General features: G+C 47.5%; 1 protein-coding gene across 4 annotated transcripts; it reads right to left on the bottom strand.

The window, feature by feature from the left end:
- Positions 1-396: 396 nt before the first annotated feature.
- Tbl2 (transducin beta like 2) lies at positions 397-12,259 on the bottom strand. Of its 4 annotated transcripts, XM_050129275.1 has the most exons (7): positions 12,056-12,254; positions 8,995-9,116; positions 8,225-8,409; positions 6,419-6,570; positions 5,725-5,851; positions 4,331-4,483; positions 397-3,887 (listed from the first exon to the last, which is right to left on the bottom strand). In XM_050129275.1, exons 1-7 carry the CDS (start codon positions 12,183-12,185, stop codon positions 3,425-3,427), a joined length of 1,332 nt encoding a protein of 443 aa, XP_049985232.1. In that variant the 5' UTR covers positions 12,186-12,254; the 3' UTR covers positions 397-3,424. The 4 variants fall into 4 exon arrangements, with proteins under 4 accessions (XP_049985232.1, XP_049985233.1, XP_049985235.1 ...); XM_050129276.1 differs by lacking the exon at positions 4,331-4,483 and having other exon boundaries at positions 12,056-12,255; XM_050129278.1 differs by lacking the exons at positions 8,225-8,409; positions 12,056-12,254.
- Positions 12,260-13,763: the final 1,504 nt, after the last annotated feature.

Here is a 13,763-nt window from a genome sequence, read left to right as displayed (position 1 = left end):
TGGGATTAAAGGCGTGCGCCACCACCGCCCGGCTTGCAGTGACCTTTTGTAATGCCCACTAGTCAGAAAGTCTCAGCTCCAGGCATGATGTAGGCCTGTAGTGTCAGCCCTGCTGCTCAGAGGATCAAGCTAGAATACCTCAAGTTCAAAGGCAAAATAGTGAGATACTAGCTCAAAGTAAAGGTAAAAAGAGCTTTATACGGTTGTACATGCCTTGAATTCCAGTACTCAGGAAGCAGAGGCAGGTGGATTTCTATGAATTCCAAGACAGCCAAGGTTACAAAGTGAGACCCTGTCTCAAACACACACACACACACACAAATGGGTTGGAAAAAAAACACATCTAATCCCCAGTGTAATACACAAGCACACGTGTACACAAAGAACACAGTATGGTAGACAGGACAGCATTTATTCCCATTTTACAGATGAGGAGACAAACTCAGGCAGCCTCTGTGATCACCCCAGTCCAGGTTACACGTCACTGACTTGGCTGATTCTGGAACAGACTTCTGACTTCAGTGGCTCAGCATTCTTGGTTTCCCTACCTTCCCTCCGCAGTCATGACACAGGCATTCAAAAGCAAGTGGAAGCCTTTTATACTGCTTCTGACAGCCAAAGGAAACATCTACCAGACCCCACATGCACATGCAGCACAAGGCAGAGCTGTGTGTTCAGAAACCCAAACCTGGGTGTGACCATATAGGCCTCAATATGGCTGATCTCATCAGAAACCTGAATCCACAGTGGAGTGCAGAAAAACAAAAGAATATCAATTTTTCTGTCAATTACTTCTAGTCTGAGTTCTATTTATTGAGAGCTTACTCTGTCCCAGCTTCTTGACTTGGGACCCAGAACAAAGCAGACAAACAAGGGTCCTGTCTTTGTGAAGCTCGTGTTCCAATGCATTCTTCAGCAATTCACAAACTAGTGCTGGAGGCTCAGTAGCAGAACATTTGCCCAGTGAGGGACTGCAGCTGTGGCTAAGGAGAACCTTTGCCTAGAATCTCCCAGTGAGGGGCTGTGGCTGCGGCTGAGCAGGACAGCCACTGTCTTAGCCTCTCCTAGTGAGGGCTGAGGCATGATTCAGCAGCAGAATGATTGTCTCCCCTGCAGGAGGCTCTGGGTTCCATGCCCAGGCCTGCAAAATGAAAAGCAAGGAACAATCTTTAAGTGCCAATGAGACTGGTGAGCTGATCCTTCCTACATCAGTGCTGGATGCAATTCACAATGGTGCCTCGTTTCAGAGTAAGGCGCTAACATCTAACTTCTCTGAAACTGGCAACTCTGGGGGAACTATTAAACAATACGTAGCAACTAACAACCACTGGGCATATAGGGCACAGGTCTACCAGCTCACTGCAGTCTCTACCATTTCCTCCCATCTCACAACCAGGCAACCCACCTAATTCCTACCTTTGCTACACACACAACTGCCCCTGTCACAGCACTGGAGCAAATACATATCAAACAAGATGGCTTTAGAAATCATCTATTCATACAAAAGAAAGAAAAGCACCAACGTAAACAATAGGACGGGATTGGTGGAAAGGGCTACTTCGGATGGAGTGTTTGAGGAGGCAACTGTTTGAAATCAAAGTTACCAAGGACTGAATCACATTGACAAGTCTGCCAACAGAAAGGAAAAATGCTTGCAACAAACAAGAGGGACCAGCCCATACCTGGAGCCAGTGAACTGCTTGGGTTAGTAAAGAAACAGGAAGAATGGAGTGGACGCGACCTTCGCGAAGGAAGACCACAGGAGGGGCTAAACTTCACTACTCTATGCAGGGCACAGAGAGAGATCAGGGTTTTTAGTCTAAGAGTAGAGAGAAGCCTCTGAAGGGTTTTTAACTGGGGAATGGCACAACCTGTTTTATGTTTTTCAAAAGCTGGCTAAACTATGTAGAAAAGTGACTTAAAGTAACGTGGCTGGAAAGAGAAGTACTATACATATAGTATGTTCAGTGTCCAAGACCAGGATAGTAACAGAAGAGGTGGGGAGAGAGCAGATGCTGCAGGGCATCTGGATGTAGCAGTGGTGGTGGGAGAGGGTGGTGACAAGGAAGTCATCAAGGTTCAGGGTTGTGCCTTATTCCAACATTCTGTACCATTGAGGATGGCTTCCTGGAAGAGGATCTACTTTTAAGCAAAAGATCAAAACTAAATGGGACGGATACTTTTTGCTAGAGTCAAGCCTTCCTAGATTCCTGACATTTTCCACACTCCTTGGATCCAAGCAAGATTCAAATTCATGTCTGAAACCAATCTCTCATTGAATATATTACGTTTCATCCCCATTATAGTCCTAAATTCATTACTGTCAAGCCCCATGCCTACATCCCCTGCAGCTGTGACTGAACAAACAGCACTTCACAGATACCAGCCTGTAGGTTCGTTCTTCCCACTAAGTTTTATCTTTGGCAGCAGGCCCAGTCTTGTCTGTGTTAGCCAGCATCACTAGCTGTTCCCATGAAGCAGACATTGAAGTGATGAAGCCAAGAGGTCTCCAATAGAGGAGTTGCCATGCTAAGATTGCATTACTTCTCAAGGCACACGAACCAAACCACCGTATGCATCCAAGATGAATGAGCAAGCCTAGTTTCAGAAGACTGGCCCTCCCAAGGGCTGTGTTTCCTTCTGATTGGGTTGCAGACCACAATTTGAGTCCAAAGTTTACCTGACAGTTAATGATGTTGGACAACACTGTTATGCTACATGTGTGGAAGCTTTGGAATGCTCTTAGCCTTACAACATCTTTTGAAGAAGGCCACAGAGAGTATCGTTCCCCATTTTACAAATAAGAAAACTGAAGCCTGGAGCAAAAAAAAATCTCTAGTCAAGGTCTTTCTCCACATGGAGCCCAGGAAGTCCTGGAATTCACTATGTAGTCCAAGCAGGACTTGAACTCCTGATCTCCCTGCCTTTGCCTGTTGAATGTCTAGTTTATAGACCAACACAAACACAAAGACCATCCTTTAATTATTTCTTGCTGGTAACAGGAGCCTGGTCCAGGTGGAGACTCATCTGGCAGCATTATAAAACACATTCTGTACCTTACTCTCTGGTGTCCCTCAGGTTTTACCTTGACACTCACTCACAAACTTCTTTGGGTGTCAGGGTCTTTTGCCACACAGTCAAAGGCTTTGCTTTTTCTGTCTCTCTTCTTTCTACCCCTCTTCTCAGTGCTGGGTGAAGATAGACTCCACCCTTGGGTTGTGAGAAAACAGCACCTTTCATTATGGGAGGAGTCAAACAAGAAGAGAGAGAGAGCGATCTAAGTATGCAAGAATAGCTTCAATGGGAAAAAGTGGAGGCCAACAGGAAGAAAACTGGGAGGTTCCTCCAGGTCTCTACCCCAGGGACAGCTGGGAATAGAGTAGCAACCATTGTGGCAGGCAGTCAGACCCATCCAGAGCCAGAGTCACTTCTTCAGGGCACCCAGGCTCTTTAGGGCCTCCTGGGCCTGGGTCAGCTGTTGCTGCAGCCTCTGGCGGGTGCTCTCACTGGTTGCCCGCTTCAGAAGGCCCTGCATCTCCTCCACCACAGCCCGGTGGCCAGGGGTGTTGTGGAAGAGCCGCACTGCACGGTCCCCACAGGAGGCCAGGAAGCGGCCAGTGATGTCAAAAGTCAAGTCAGCAATACATTCCCCGTGGACACTCTCGAAGCACTCCTCCTTCTCCCCACGCCTCGTGTTGAAGAGATGAATACTGGTGCCAGAGGCCAAGGCCAGGACATGGGTGTCAGGGGAGAGAGCCAGGCGGCAAGGCATGGTACACGCCTCTTCAAAGCGGCCTGTCCTTAGCAAGTAGGGGTCCTGCTGCTTCTTGTATTCCACATCTGTGTCCCACAGCTTCCATGTGCCATCCTTGGAGACAGAGGCCATCCTGCAATGCGGGAAATCACAGCTAGAGCCTCAAAAACCCCAGCTTGGAAAGGTGCTGGAGCAGCCCAAGAAGCTACAACTAGGAAGCCAAGTCTACATTCTGCAGAGAATCAAGTCCTCCACCCTTTTCAGACCTGCAGCTCAGGTCCACTGCTAAGCCTAGCTTGCCTGTTCACACCTATAACCCCAGCACTGGGGGCTGAGGCAAGGCAGGAGGATCAATCTGAGTTCAAGGCCAGCCTGGGCTACCAAGGTGAGACTGTGTCTCAAAAAAACACAAACAGAACAAAACAATAAGAAAATGCCAGGCAAGGTAATATACACACCTATGTCTCAATACTTAAAAGAGAGGCAGGTGGATCAGGACTCCAAGGCCAGCCTTGGCTATCTGCACTAAATAAGACCAAACAACTAGAAGGAAAGAAAAGGCACTGATAAACTCACCTCCGAGAGTCGTTGGAGAAAGCGAAAGAATGAACGGATGCAGAGTGGCCCTTCAGTTCAAAGGCTCGCAGCACCTCCTGGAACTCCCCTTTCTTCCCAAAGCAGACCTCCCAGACCTTGACATCTGGGGTGAAGCCACATGAACCCACAAACCTGTCACATAACCCACACTCTTAAAACTCAAATGTTAAAATACCTTGTTTCTAACAAATCTTAGCGCTCTTTCCTGAGAAACAGTACCTTTTGATGATGCTAAGCATGGATGTAGGGTCTCATAAATACAAGGTAAGCGATCTACAGCTCCAGTTCCAGCCTAAGGAATCTTTTTAAAGTGTTCAAGTGTCAGGCATGGAGGTATACCCCTTCAATCCCAGCTAGTCTGGAAGCTGAGGCAGAAGGATCAAGTTTAAGGCCTTCCTGGTCTAACAGAGTAAATAGGAAGGCAGTATGGATAACTTAGCAGGATCTTATCTCAAACTGACATTAAAATTAATATAATAACACCGGGTATTATGCATTTTTTTAAATTCCAATGCTCAAAAGGCAAGAACAGGTGGATCTTTTATGAGTTTGAGACTACCCTGGTTTATAGAGTGAGTTCCAGGCTGTTGAAGGCTACTCACAGAAAGCCTGTCTCAGAATAAATAAAACCAAACAACCATAAACAAAAAAGAAAAGAACAAAGAGAACCAGATATTGTAGTACATGTCTATAATTCCAGTACTAAGCAGTCAGATGCAAGAGTATCTATCACAAGTTCAAAGCCAATCTGGTCTACATAGCTAGTTCTAGGCCAGCCAGGACTCTACAACAAAACTCTAAGAGAAAACAAACAAAGTAAAACTCTGGGTGGTGGCTGTGCACAACTTTAATCCCAGCACTTGGGAGACAGAGGCAGCTGGATCTCTCTGTGAGTCTAAGGCCAGCATGATCTACACAGTTAGTTCTAGGACAGCCAGGACTACATAAAAGGACCCTGTTTCAAAAACCAAACAAAGATTTTAAAAAGGCCTGGCATGGTGGCACACACTTTTAATCCAAGCTCTCTGGAAGCAGAGGTAGGCTGATATTATTGAGTTTCAGGCCAGCTGATCTACATAATGAGTTTCAGGCTAGCCAGGGATATATAGAGAGCCCCAGGCTCAAAAACAAAACAAGTAAAATGAAGCCCATAGGTGAGGGAGGGGCTTCTGATGTTGTATAGTGGTTGAGTATTTGCCTAACATGTACTCTCGTTAGTACTGCAAAAATAAACACACCATAAGCGAAGAAACAGACACTAAGGACTATGGAGCCCCATGGGAAATCCTTCCACTGTTTCGAATGATATCCAGGAGTCCCCTACCCACTCCTCAAAACTGCTTCTGCTCTGTAGCTATTCTCTTCCTCCTTACCTGCTACATGGGGAGATAACAGCGTGAGTGTTGTTCATCTGGTTGGTGTTGATTGTGGACAGCACCTGACCTTTCAGATTCCAGATGAGGATGGTCGTATCACTGGAGGCTGTCATGATGAACTTCCCTGACGAGGAGAGGAAAGTTGTGAGGCTGGGGCCATGACAAAAAGAACGGTTACTTCCCAAGGAAACAATGAGGCACTGCTCCAAGAAGCATGGCTCTTACTGTATAGCTTGTGAATTCTAGAAAAGCAAAGGGCCAGACTTCCATGGTCACAAGGACACCAGGCAAAACTCAGGCAGTATCAACTCATTCAACAAATACAACTTAGAAAGCTGGCAAATTGGTCTAGTGAGTGGAGGTACTTGTCACCAAGTCTGATGAACCAAGTTCAACTCCCACGTGTTGATGACTCTGCAGTTAAGAACACTGGCTGCTCTTCCAGAGGATGTGTATTCAATCCCCAGCACTCATATGGCAGCTCACACTTGGCTGTAACTCAAGTCCCAGAGAACACCATGCCCTCTTCTGGCCTCTGTGAGCACTGCATGCAAGTGGTGCTCAGACATACATTCAGGTAAAACACCTAATACATAAAGTAAAAATAAATAAATCTTAAAACAAAACAAAGAGCAAGTTATGACTCGGCACCTTCTCATGCTGTAAGTGCTCCATCCACTGACTTCCCTACCTGTGTCAGCAATGCCAATGTTGACAACAGGCGCCTTGTGCTTTTTAGGGAAGTCCTCTGGGGTGGCTGTGAAGGTAAAGCTCCCATCTTCTCGTTTCGTCATCTTAAAGACACGGAGGGTGTCCCCATTGGCTAACCAAACAATGAAGGCTCTAGAGAGCAAAAAAAGAGGTCATTTCTTCACCTGTAAAGAGGTCTACATGTTCTAGATGGGGAGGATCAAGATTGTGCCTCTCGCCCTATTTTATATTCCTTGGTTCAAAATTTTTTTTTAACTTTAAAATTTTCTTAATGTTTATATACCACATGCCTGGTGCCCTTAGAAGCCAGAAGAGGGCACTGGCTCCCCTCAGACTGGAGTTACAGACAACTGTGAGCGGACATGTGGGTGCTGGAAATTGAATTCGCATCCTATGTTAGAGCAGCCAGCGCTCTTAACCCCTGAACTTAACTCCAGTCCCTCAAAATCTCATAAGCGCTATTCAGAGTACCAATGAGATGGTTCAGCAGGTTAAAAAGCACTTGCTTGGCAAAACTGATGTGACTTGAGTTCAATACACAGGAACCCATACAGTAGGAAAAAACAACAACAACAAAAAACACCCCAACTTCTGCTGTCGGCTGGCCCACACACACACAAGAGCAAAACAGAACAATTCAGAGATATATCTCAGTGGTAGGCACTGGGTTTGCTTCTTAGCACTAAAACATAAAAAATAATACCCTTCGTAGATGGGAGCTTTGAGACTTAAATAAGGAGCAGGAAGCCCTGAAAGTTCCAAGACTCATAAAATCCTCCTTCAAGGTTATAGAAATAGCAAACAAGTACTAGGAAGAGAAGACTGTCTGTTGGAACTGCCTTAAAGTCCAACACACAGCTCCAAGAATGAATACAACTTTTGTGAGTCATTACCTACGCAGGGGTGGGCTTTTTATGATTCAGCTCCCAAAGAGTTGTCCATGTTTTTGTTTATTTTTTTTGAGACAGGGCTTCTCTGTATAGCCTTGGCTATCCTGGAACTTGCTCTGTAGACCAGATTGGCCTCGAACTCTGAGATCCACCTGCTTCTATCTTCCGAGTGCTGGGGTTAAAGGCGGGCACCACCACCACCGCCAGGCCTGTCCATGTTCTTTTATGCATCCTTTCTATACTCCTGTAAGCAACCCCAATAACCTCACTGGTTCACCAACATACACATGGTATAATCACTCTTTGGTCTGTTGCTGATGCTGTCTCTATGGTAAACATTTGCTTGTATTTCCCTGAACAAAGGCACACAAGGCCACACTGAATCCCAGCACTGGGGAGACTAAAGCAGAAGGATCACAAGGTCAAGGACAAGCTGCTTTACACAGTGAAAACAACATAGCAAGTCTCTGTGTCCTATCTCAAAACAACCAACAAACTAAAACACAAAGCAAGAAAGACTGAGGGTGTAGCTCAGTGGTAAGGCCTTGCCAGCTTATGTGATTCCCGGAGTTCAGTGCCTACACTACAAAAGAAAAGAAAGGATCCTCATTCTTTGGTTCCTTTCATTTCTAGAGCCTATAAGTCATAAGAGCTTCCAAAATTCATGGTAGAGCTAGATTTGGGAACATCCATTGTAGGATCAATCATCCCTTCTCTGCTTCTTCTTGTAGAGGAGAACCTCCGAGGGGTCAGAGCCCATACTGTATGGATGCTCTCTTTATGTCATCCCAAGATAGACTCTTGGTCCCTCCTCACTAACCCCCAACTGAACTTGGGAAGGCCAAAGCCAGGAGCTGGGCTTTTGCAGGCAAGCCTTAGGCTCTGCCCTGTCCCACCTGCAGTCTGGGCTGAAGCGCACCAAGGTGGCATGGTCCAGCTCCACATTGGCTCTCATGCTGCGGTGTTCCCGCTGAAGGAAATCTTTGGTGCTCCAGATTCGGACAGTGCGGTCATCCGCACAGGTGGCCAGATACTTGCCATTACTACTGAAGTCCATGCAAGATATATTCCCACTATGGCTCTAGGGAAAAGAATATAGGAAGTATAAATGAGATACTCTCCAGTGCATTGGGAGGCTGAACCTAGAGCTGTAACTCTGTGGCCCAAGAAGCTGAGGAGAGAACAGGATAAGATAGTTAGTCCTGGTAGTTCAGTTCTATAATCCCAGCTACTTGAAAGGCTGAAGCAGTAGGATCTCAAGTTCAAGGTCTGCCTGGGTTACAGAGAAAGTCTGAAGCTAGCCCAAGCAATTTGGTGAAACGATCTCAAATTTCAAAGTAGAAAAACATAAATAGAAAGTAGAGTGGCTGCCTAGACTCCCCAGTAAGATGCTCAGCTGCAGAGCACTTAGGTAGACTCTGCCAATCAAGGACTGGAGGTGTAACTCGATGGTAGAGAGTGGTCTAACATGCACAAGGCCCTGGATTCATTCCTCAGTACTACAGGGGAGGAAAAAAAGCCAAAGGGCCGGAACGGGGTATGCCTACTCTCTTGGTAAGAGTTAGAAGTGTATGTAATATGCAGATTAATACAAAGGGCAAAGTCTGGGGTGTGGGTCTTCATGTGTATATACTGCAGAAGTTCAGTACCCAGGACTACCAAGTACCTTTAATGCTGCAGCCAGAAGGCGGTGGGTGAAGGTATGTTGCTGAGGCTTCTCCTTGCGAACCCGCTGATTCTGTTTCTGCTTCTTGGATCCTGACTTCTTGGATTCATTTGCTTTCTGGCCTAGAAGGAAGGGTCCTGTCATTTACCCATGTGTTCACACACAAGTACCTACTGAGTACCTAGGACTACCTAGGCTCTGGGTAGAGCACCAAGACATAAGGACTTTGTCCTTGAGGAGAGAAAGTGATAGCGATATGTGGAGAAAAAAAAAAAAGCCAATTATGGTGGCATATATTTGTACTGGGACTCTCTGGCAAACCAGCCGGACCTACTTATGAGCTCCAAGTCAATATGAGACCCTGTCTCAATGGAAGTAATCAGTGTTCCTAATGATACACAAGGCTGTTCTTTGATCTCCATGTTCACAACATGTTTGTACATCCACCGTCACACCCATGTTCATTAAAAAGGGGGGTGGGGGCTAGGGATATAACTTAATGGTAGAGGGCTTTCCAAGCATATGCAAAGCCTCAAGTTCAAACAAACAACAAATGGGGCCGGAGAGATGCCTTGGTGGTTAAAAGCATATATTGCTCTTTCGAAGATCCAGTGTGGCTCCTGATACTCACATCAGGTGGCTCACAACCAACTAGAACTCTCATTCCAGAGGATGTGGTACCTTTGGTCTCCAAAGACACCTGCACAAACATGGACAAACCAAAGACATATACACATAATCTTTAAAAATGTTTAAGCTTTTTTTTGAAAAAAGATTTAGAAATCAGATTTGAGTTGGATTAAGTCTTTATCACTGAGTGATCTTTTTTTCACACTGAGGACTGAAACTACAGTCCCATGCATGCTAAGGGTTCATATTCTACATCCCCAGGCCTTAGAGTGATCTTGCAGAGGCTGCTTGCTCAATCTGCACAGCACCTCTCTGAGCTGACACAGCTGGGTGGATTCTAGCCACACATCCCAACATAGGGAATACTACAAACAAGGGAACTTGAAGGACCTGGTCTTGGGTAAGTTATTTAATTGCTTCAAGTCTTGGTTTCCTTAAAAAGATATTGAAACCGGGGCTGGAGAGATGGCTCAGAGGTTAAGAGCACTTCCAGAGGTCCTGAGTTCAATTCCCAGCAACCACATGGCACACCTTTAATCCCAGCAGCACTCGGGAGGCAGAGGCAGGCAGATCTCTGTGAGTTCGAGACCAGCCTGGTCTACAGAGCTAGTTCCAGGACAGGCTCCAAAGCCACAGAGAAACCCTGTCTTGAAAAACCAAAAAACAAAAAACAAAAAAAAAAAACAAAAAACAAAAAAAACAACCATCTGTAATGAGATCTGGTGCCCTCTTCTGGCCTGCAAACATACATACAGACTATTGTATACATAATAAATAAATAAATAAAATATTGAAACCAGGTTTGGGGGTGTATTCTGTAATTCTAGCACTCAGAAGGTGGAGGCAGGAAGATTAGGAGTTCAAAGTCAACCTGGACTTCCGTTTGTCAAAAAACAAAACAAAGCAAAGGTTGAGAACTGAATGAGATAGTATAACCAAGATACAAGCCAAAAGCACTCCTACATTGATGAGAAACTTGAGAAATCACTTACAGTGTCATACACTAGTAATCCCAGTACTCATGTGTGAGGCAGGAGAATTGCAAGGACTGCAGACTAGCCTGGGCTACATAGTGTTACCCTATAATTATATCAACCATCAGTTTATCTGACAGAAACAAAGCTCAAGGCAGAGCTGGGCTGGAGAGATGGTTTAGTCGCTAAACCAATAACCCTGACCATCTCAGTGCAAATCTACATGGTAGAAGGTCACTGACTCCTAAAAGCTGTCTTCCAATCTCCACACCGGCACGGGAACACACAATAAGCTTGGAGAACTGGGTGACATATAAAGCTGATGTGCTGGGTGTCAGTAGGTACCCCCTAATTCTTACAGGAACAAAGCCTACTGGACTTGCTACATACAATCTGCCTCTAAGTTATCCGTGCTGACCTTTGGAGCCACACCAGATGCTGTTCTTTTATTCTTTCAGTTCCGGGATAAAACTCAGGGCCTTAGGTACCTCAGGAAAGACCTCTACCACTGAACTCTGCTGCTGGCCCCTCACTGGGGAGGATTCTAGGCCTAAGGCCGAGCCATGTCCACAGTTTTGGAGTCTGCCTTCTTGAATTTTGGCACTGGCAGAACTTTCTTCTCTGGCCTCCCTAGCAAAAGTTTACACTGGGGCGGGTGTAGCTCAGGGGTACAGCAACTGGCATGAGACCTGGGGTTTCACATACCCAGAAGCCAACAAAGCTAGGAATAGGGGGCACAGACCTGTACATCCCAGTGCGCCAGAGAGACGGAGGCAGGAGAATCTGAGAATTTAAAGCCAGGCTGGTCTATAGTGAATATCTGTCTCAAAATAAACAAACAAACCCACCGCGATGGGCTCCCTACCCTCAATGAGGAGTTCCAGGATCCTCAACTTTCATCCCCCTCAAAGAGTAAAATAAATAAATAAAATAAAGCAAAACCATTCATATCCCCGTTCTCGTTCCCTTTCTAGTATGGACTCTGTGAATTTAGTACCCTGTATAATTCGCTTGCATTTTCAGACCCACAGTGTAGACGTGCGCTTTTGCATGCTTCTCATTTATTAAAGGAATACAAAAGACCCCGAAGCTCATCAATAGGCAAGAGGAGCTCCGTGAACGCTCCCGCCAGGCAGAGTTGGCCATTGCGATTTCCAAATGACCCCCATTTTCCAAGAAAGTGAACACACAGCAAACTTCGGGAGTTAACTGAGTCTTCGGAGCCGACCCGGGGACGGGGAAGGTGTGTGGCGGAGGGTGTCACAGGAAAAGTTACCTACAACCTAGGAGCGTAGCACTCGGGGTCCAGAGTCCTGCCCCTGAGGTGTAACCAACCTCCAACGTGCAACCCGATATCTGCACGGGCATCTCACGACTGGGGAAACTAAGGTCGGACCACGAGGCGGCTGGGAGCAAAGTCCCCACCGAGCTCCCGCTATCCGGTTCAATCTACTTACGGACGGGAGGGCTGGCCTTGTCCTCCTCGGTCCGCAGCCAGCCCCGGGCCACCGCCGCCGTGGCCACTAGGGCCAGGAGCCCCACCAGCAGGGACAGCCCCATCAGCTCCGGCATCTGCGGCAGATCCATGGCCGCAGAACTACTGCCACCTCAGCCTACCACGCCGGCGTCCTCACGTCTCGGCGCACGAGGGGCGGGGGAGGACAGTTGGCGCGCCTCGAGGGGCGGGACCGGCCGGGGTTGCGCTTTGGGGGCGTGGCCTGGTCCTAAGCGAGCCTCGGGAGGCGGGGCCTAGCCGTCACAGGGTCCTATGAGAAGGGACCTGGCGGTTGGCGCGCTCTGCAGGGCGGAGCTTGGTCGCCTGAGGGCGCAAGGGCGGGGCCCGGTCGTTACCCGGTTTCGTGGGCGGGGCCGGGCGGTTGGAGCGCTCTGTAGGGCGGAGCTTGGTTCCGGGAGGCGGGGCCGGGCGGTTGGAGCGCTCTGCTGGGCGGAGCCGGGGCGGTTGCGCGCGGCTCGTGGGGCTGGGCCCGGCCGTTAGTGTTCTATGGGGCGGAGCCTGGTCGTTTGAGTTTCCCCAGAGGCGGGGCCTTTCCGTTGGCGCGCTCCCGACTGACCGGACCGGGCCTGAGTGCATACACTGTAGGGTGGAGTTTAGCCTTTGAAGCGTCTTAAGGAGCCGGTCTTGACCGTTTTAGTGCTTGGGGGAATAAGAATTGGTTTGAGTATAACGGGGTGTACGACCGGACCGTTGGTTCGCCTTGCGGGGCGGGGCTTAGCTGCTGGTGTGTCCGGGGGGGCGGGACCTCGCCTGTTTGAGTGACTTGCTTCACGTGCTCCGAGGGGTGGGGTCTTCCGGATAAGTGATCTGAGGGGCGGGACTTAGAGATTGACTTGGCGAGGTCTGGCTATTGGACTGGGTTTTTTCTTTTTTTGGTTTTTCTATATTGGACTGTTTTTGAGGGGCGGGGCGTGACGATTAAGAACTGATTTGATGGAAGCTGTGTTTCCCAGGTGTGTTCGGGCTCCGGACTCCGTCGTTCATGCTCTCACCTCTTGATCGTTTATTAAAAGTTTTTTTAAAAGCATTACCACACTGGATCCTTCCAAGGAACAGGGCAGAGGTTCTTATTCCCACTTTACCTACCTGTGCTGCTGCTGGGGAAGAGAAAGGCCCCTACCGTTGGTGTGGGACAGCCCCGCAAAGACCTGATCAGCGAGGGTGTTGTGGAGAGGCAAAGGCGAGAACATTAGAAAAACAAACAGCTAGTAAGGTCGGAAATATCTGGAGACCCTTGAGTCTGACTTCATTCCAGCATGCTGGTTATTATCATAGGAAGGCACAGAGCAAAATCCATGCATGGAATATTTTGTACTAATACTGAAGTTAAGAAAGCAAGACAGGGCTATAAGCTTAATGGTAGAGCACTTGCCTAGCTTGTACAGGCCCAAATGTTGTAATATGAGCTGCGGGGCTGCATCCCCAGCACCCCAGCCGCCTGCTAGCTTATGCCCCGAAATAATTACACGGACACTGTATTCTTTTTTTTTTTTTTTTAATTTAGTATGTATACAATATTCTGTCTGTATGCCTGAAAGCCAGAAGAGGGCACCAGACCTCATCACAGATGGGTGTGAGCCACCATGTGGTTGCTGGGAATTGAACTCAGGACCTTTGGAAGAGCAGCCAGTGCTCTTAATCACTGAGCC

This window comes from Alexandromys fortis, unplaced genomic scaffold (genome assembly GCF_014885135.2).
Source record: "Alexandromys fortis isolate MF-2015 unplaced genomic scaffold, M_Fortis_MF-2015_v1.1 scaffold_312, whole genome shotgun sequence".
Taxonomy (NCBI): Eukaryota; Metazoa; Chordata; class Mammalia; order Rodentia; family Cricetidae; genus Alexandromys; species Alexandromys fortis.
The sequence above is the reverse complement of the archived record's forward strand: the minus strand, read 5'-3'. Positions and strand labels throughout refer to the sequence as shown.